We start from the raw sequence: 6,461 nt of genomic DNA on the forward strand, positions 1-6,461 counted from the left end.
AATGAAGACTCGATGATTCAAGGCTTTCCCGAATAGAAAACAAACTTTCCCGAAGAGAAGAAAGGACCGATGTTGCAAATGCAGGGAAAGGAAAAACCATTCGGGTCGCGCTTTCCGAAAAGGAAGCCTGAGTCCAAACTTTCCCAAAGAGAAGACCATTTTCCAAGAAAGAAGAAACTACCGATGTTGCAAGAGCGCAGCGAGCTTCTTCCAAAGCGGGCCGGGACCACACCGGCGCTATTGTTGCGGCCGGCGCGGGACCCAATAAGGCCCGCCGCGACAGACGGGATCCCCCGCGGCGCGCGCGTCATCGCCGGCCGGCCCATTGTCTGCAAAGTCAACACGCTTTTATTTCGGGCCGACAGCAAATAAAAACTTTATTGACTCAGACCGCCTGCCGCTAATTGAAAGCGGACGCTTTGTCGCCCGGGACCCGTCGCCGGAGGCACAAAGAGACAATATAGCGATTGGAAACACGAGGCCCGGGGGCCAGATCCGCCCCGCGCCCTCATTGTACGTGGCCGGCCGGCAAAATACAAATGATGACTTCAAGTTTCCGTCTAACATTTAAAAACCAACAAGCCTTTTCTATTCCCAATAAGCCTTTTTGAACAGTATTTACTGGCCCCGCATTTCAAAACGAGGAGCGACGACCATACTTCAAATGAGTTTGACCGGACAGAAACTATTACTACAATATGGCCCCGAATGACAATCAATATTAACATTACTATTCATCCTAAAAGTTTTTCTTTTAGTGAAAAATATCAGATCATTCTTCTACTTTACAGGACGAAATCATCTCGCGGGCCGGATTCAAGCCATTTGCGGGCCGTATGTTTGACACGGCCGTCACGTGAAGTACAAAGGAGTATTATCTCTGATCTCCACCCGCGCGTGACGTTAGCGAGGCCCGTTAAAGGGTGGAATACGCGCATCTGCTAGCTTGAGCTAAGCCACTGTTGCCATGGCGATACGCTCACCACCACCACCACCACTACTACTACTATTACTACTATACTTTGGCTTCGCGTTTCATGCCCTGTCAGTCACTAAAAAAAAGAAAAGAAAAGCAGTATGCTTTATGCGCTGCTGTTTTGGCCGGCAACAGCGCTTCAACGGCTGAGCATTTTGCGCTTTTTTTTTTTCCTCCAAAATAGACGGGAAAAGCTTTTCTACGATCCCGGGTCATTGCGCTGAGCGCGTCGCCACGGCGACCGCCCCCACTCGACCAGATGCGATCCCTCTCCGAGGGGCATTATGGGATGCCGGCGCCTGACCTTAATACGGCGTTCAAAGCTTTCCGGGGCCGAGACGGCGAACGGCGCTCACCAGGACTCGTCCCGTCAGCGTCTGGGCCGAGATCATCACTCCGGCCCAGTCTTTGACCGAGGTCATCCATCCCACCTCGTTGGGCGCCGCCTCCTCTTTGTCGGGACGCTTGAGGACGCCGTCGCCCGAGCTCAGCCGCTGCGCGTCCTGCCACGCCACAAAAAGTGCCGCGTTAGCCCTCGTCTGGCAAAGACAAAACACCTGCAGTTGATTTCAGGTTCTTCAGGGAGCACGTATATATATATATATATATATATATATATATATATATATATATTTACCGCCGCATGTGCTATTCCTACGGCGGCGCTAAAAACAAGTGCGTACGTTTACAACCAAGCGGAAACACGCGTGCGGCGTTCTTGTGGCGGCACACCCACACACGAGTGCGACGCTCTAAGATGGCCGACCCGGACAACAACGTGCCCCCAAGAACGCGGCAACATAAAAGGCGGACGGACGCGGAGGTCACGTTTGCTGCAAGGTTGCCCACAACCTGCAGACATGTCCGCCCCACGTTCACTGGACACGTACAAAAAGTCAGACGTTACTTTAGGTACTTTACTACCTAATTATTGAATTTAGGATCATCATTATTTGAAGTCATCGATTACTTAATTACCTGATTCAGGTATAAAGGAACTGAAATTATCCATTACTTTGTGTACTTTGGTACCTAATCATTGATTTCATGACAAGAATCACTTCAGTACTTAATTACTTTAGTACCTAATTGATAAGTAATAAATGACTTTATCACTAAAGTACAAAAGTATTTACTTACTTGATTAGTTAAATACTGCGCTTACTTGTCGTATCAAGTACGGCCAGAGGCGGCGCCAAAAAAAACAGATCAAGCGAATTTGAGCACAAATGATTCAAATGTTAAGCGATGAACTAAACGGGTTCCAAAACATAATCATTTGGTGTACGGTTCCCGCGCGGCCCAGTACCGGTTGACCGGCGCTTCGGATCTTTCTCAAACGAGAAAGTGATGATGGCTGTTTGTCTTCTTGTGAGACGCTTTAGTGTCTTGGAAGCGGGCCATAAAGACGCCACCAACGGCAACATCAATACTATGCTCCGGCGTGGTTACCTTAGTTACGGTTGCTAAGCTGGACAGAAGGCCTGCCCGCTCGCGCGCACGAAAAAAAAGTATCGATTTGAGGGATTCATACGGCGCCGCATGGGAAATCGGCGTCGGAAATACACGAGACGCCTGCTTTGTCATTCGGTCCGCGGAGACACTAAAAAAAAAACGGGGGAAAGGTTAAAACGACCAAAAGAGACAAGTGTTATTGAAGTGTTAGCGCGACACCTCGCTCGTGGCAGACGCATTCGCAGTCGGCGGCGCCGCACAATTCAATTAGTCGGCGAGGCGTTAAGCCGAGGCCGGCCGACTTCCACGACGACTTCACTTAGAGTTTGCGGTACCTCGGGATATGCCGTCATCCCCCAAATATAGGGCGCACCTGTGTATAGGACACACCCTTCCTTTTAGGCTTAAATTCTGCTATTAGAGTTAGCGTCTATAAGATTCAGCAATACATTAGCGACAATGTAAAACTACAGCTAAACAGAATCATGCTCATCTTCCTAAACTCCTCGCATTATTTTCTTGAGTCCATGTCCGTAAGTTATTGTAAGTTAGGTGTCGTTCAGATTCCCCACATTTTGAGTGGTCGGTGAACGCAACACCGGTTTAAATGCGCTCCAAGTAGTTGTTTTTCGAGCCAATTGACATCCAACCGTTATCGCCACCGGACTATAAGCCACAAGACGGAAGATCAGATATTTATGTAGAAAGATGCTACATGGAAGTTTTGCAAATTCATGTATTTTGTATTAAGTATTTTCAGCCAACAAATTTTCGACATAACATCCAGACTGATTGCGAGAATACTGCACCAACACAATAGTAACATGACTGATTGTGTTTACTCGAGGATCGTGCCCCCTGGCGGCGAGCGAAATAACAGTTCAAACTCAAAATCGACACTCTTCTGTCTACTATGTTTACCGGGAGATTGCCCCTTTTGTAAATTACGTTTTGTAAATGAACATGTTTTGTGTTGAAAACCAACCTGTTTTCACTGTAACACAAACACGGATTGTAAGAACGTTGCACCAACCCAACAGTAACGTGCACGATTGCGTTTACTAAACGAGTGTACCCCTTGGTGGCAAGTAAAATAACAGACTCAAAATCAATACTTGGATCATGTTTTCTTCTGTCTAGCGCTGCTGGTTAGTAAAAAAACAAAACAAAACAAAAAAAACTGCAGATACCCTGGACTGGACGATAAGCTGCAAAAAAATTGCAGTTTGGTTTGACGTTTATGTCGGTGTTTTTTTACAAAAACAAATTGATTGATTTGATTGCGTCTGCAAAGTGCACGACTGCTTATCGCTGCCCCCGGTGGCCAAATCCCAAGCTGTTCAATTATGCACGTGCTCTTTCTTTTGGTTCTCTGTTCATTTTTTTGCCGCCCGGACACTAGAAACGGAAGGGGGGTGAGGTTTGACGCGCCGCGGCTTGATGACGTCCGATTATTATTCCGACGGATGGAAAAAGGTGTCAGGCGGGCCGGCGGGAAGAGGGGGCTTCAAAAAGTGCCATTTGCTGCTATTATGAGGGAGAAAATCAAGTGCATTTATTATTCAAAGACTCAAAGCCTCAAAAAGGAAGGCGGGCGGAACATTCCGAAAAAGGCGCTTGGTCCAGGCCGTCCGTGTTGAGCAAAGCGCAGCGGGCGCTCACCTTCTAACATTTCAAGACACGCGCGCACACACACACACACACGCACACCTGTGCTCACAAACAAGGTTACTATTATTAGTCTGTTTTTTTTTGTTGATGTGATGCTCTTCCCCAAAAGCAAGCGTCTGTCACGGGAATTAGCGTCATTCCTCAAATATAAGACACACTTTTTTTTTTTCCCCCAAAAATGAAGGCCAGTGCGGGCGCGTCCTGTACAGTAACTTAACACTTTGATTTTTTTTTCAACACCATTGATGATGAAGATTGATGCATCAGCCACATAAAAGCAGTTTTGACGCAAATATGTGCATTATTATATGAGCCACATTAATTACCGTAACGGGCGGCCGTCAGTTGCCTGTTTTTTATTTATGCATAACCTTTTTTTGCCCCCAATTTGAGGGGCGGCAGATGTGACTGGCTCCCCTCGCCCGCTCGGGAGGGCATCGGCAAGTGTGAAGGCACCTTTTCTAGATCTGCTGGCACAGTTGCGCTTGCCAACTAGGTGCTAATGACATCATGGTAAAGGTGTTGGGGGGGGGGGGGGGGGGTGCAGGTGGGAGGTGTTCCTCATGCATGCAAGTGCACACACGGCACCCAGACCAACTTTCCTTGGAAGCTCCTTGCTTTGTTAGTTGCTTAGCAACAAGAAGAAAAAAAAGCTGGAGACGGCACACGGGTAAGGGCCTGAAGATGCGTTTGTGTCACCCGGGAAGATTTATTGTTGGGGTGGTGTGGGGCCTCAAGCATGTTTCTCAGTTACGGCCATGCAAAGATTTGCTTGTCTTACGCTTCGAGATGAACACAAAAGCAAAGAAACAGCGTCACCATCTCGCTCGGTTGATACCCGTACGAACCCACAAAATAGGATAGAATGGAATAGAATTTAACAAAGTCACTTTCTTGTCATTGGGTAGCTTAGGGCTGCATAGCAAACGTCATTTTTCTCTTTCCTGGGAGGGGGCTTTGCAAAATAATCGCGATGTACTGTTTTAATCCTACTAATTTAACCAATCGCGCCATTCCTTTGTACCTTTCTCCTTACGGCGAGAAGTCATTATTTCAAGTAGGGCTTCTGATATCACCTGTTAAAAGATTCTTTTTTTTGGAAGTTGTAGGCTCGTCGCCTGTCCCTTGACTGGGCCTTTCCCCATGCCAGACTTCTGTTTGTTACTCAGTAAATGGGAGTGAAATTTTGGCGCTCAATTGAGCGAAACGAATCCAAGAAAATCCGTCCAGCTTTCAAAATCAAGTTTTGCTTTTCTAAATGAAATTTAGACCCTGATAATAAACCAAATGTAAATTGTTCATCATTTTGGGTCCGGCCCGCGCCAGACCGGAACAAAGCGGCGGTTGCGGATCTCTGCCGGAGTGGAAAACCTGAACCCTCTGACTCCCATCGGGACGAGTCCCCTCGCTTTTGAAAAGATGGGGATCGAAATGGCATCCCACACCTATCTACAGATTCTTGCGGCAACTTTTGCATCCACAGCAAGCCAGCGCCGAGCCCACCGTCAACAAGCTGGCTTGCGTAGTACTGCGGAAATACATCGTTAAACACGCGTGTTCACTTCTGATGTATCGTAGGCGTTTGCTGATCGTTTTCACCTGCCCGCCACGTTTTTCTTCTTAATACTGACGGGGCAAAAAAAAAAATCCCACGTAGGCCCTGTGAGGCGAGCTACGGGAGTGTGACTTTTTAACTAAGTACCCGAGACATTCATTAAGGGGGGAGGGGGGGGGGGGGGGGGGGCGACGGCGGACGGGGCTCGCCCCACCTTGTCGGCGCGTCGGCAGCGGCAGCAGACGCTCCACAGGTACTTGACGCTCCTCCACAGCAGGATGATGAAGAGCCCCCCGAAGAAGGTGACCATGGACGAGGCCAGGAAGGCCCACCACATGCGCTGGCCGTTGCTGTCGCACGGCACGTCGGGCGACAGGGGAATGATGACGTTCATCTTGGCCGCGCGCACCGACGGCGGCGGCGGCGGCGGAGGCGGCGAGCGGCTCTTGGCCATGCCGCCGCCGGCCCCGCGGGTCCTCCTCACAGCTCGGCCATGGAAAAAGTTGAGCGGCTGGCGAAGCGGAGGCTCCGGCGCGGACGAGCCGAGCCGGCGCGGCGGCCGCGCGTCATCGCTCCTCCCGCCGCTGTCGAAACAACGAGGCGGCGTCGGGTCGGGTCGGGCCGGGCCGCTCGAATCCGCCTCCTCTGGCTCTTCTACGCGCGAGACGAACGGGACGAGCGAGAGGCGATCAGCGGTGCAGCTGCGCTGCCGTCTCTCGGCAGGTGGCGCGGGATGGAGCCGAACGAGGGAGAGGGGAGGGGAGGGGAGAAGGAGGATGAGGGGGCGGAGCCAAAGAGCGCCGG

The 6,461-nt window shown here is 49.9% G+C and overlaps 1 protein-coding gene across 5 annotated transcripts in view; it reads right to left on the minus strand.

Moving 5' to 3' along the window:
* LOC148410006 (calcium-activated potassium channel subunit alpha-1a-like) overlaps positions 1-6,382 on the minus strand; it is a 30,857-nt gene extending 24,475 nt beyond the window's left edge. For 4 of the 5 annotated variants that reach the window (XM_088439372.1, XM_088439369.1, XM_088439370.1 and 1 more), the window contains exons 1-2: positions 5,872-6,382; positions 1,333-1,479 (exon numbers count right to left, since the gene is read on the minus strand). In XM_088439372.1, the coding sequence (XP_088295498.1) occupies positions 1,333-1,479; positions 5,872-6,111 (387 nt within the window). In that variant the 5' untranslated portion in view covers positions 6,112-6,382. Of the gene's footprint in view, positions 1-1,332; positions 1,516-5,871 lie in introns of all 5 variants that reach the window. The other variant, XM_088439367.1, reaches the window with a different exon arrangement.
* Between the last annotated feature and the right edge of the window lie 79 nt (positions 6,383-6,461).

The sequence above is a fragment of the Hippichthys cyanospilos genome, chromosome 17 (assembly GCF_059441005.1).
Source record: "Hippichthys cyanospilos isolate Australia breed blue-spotted pipefish chromosome 17, RoL_Hcya_1.0, whole genome shotgun sequence".
NCBI lineage: Eukaryota > Metazoa > Chordata > Actinopteri > Syngnathiformes > Syngnathidae > Hippichthys > Hippichthys cyanospilos.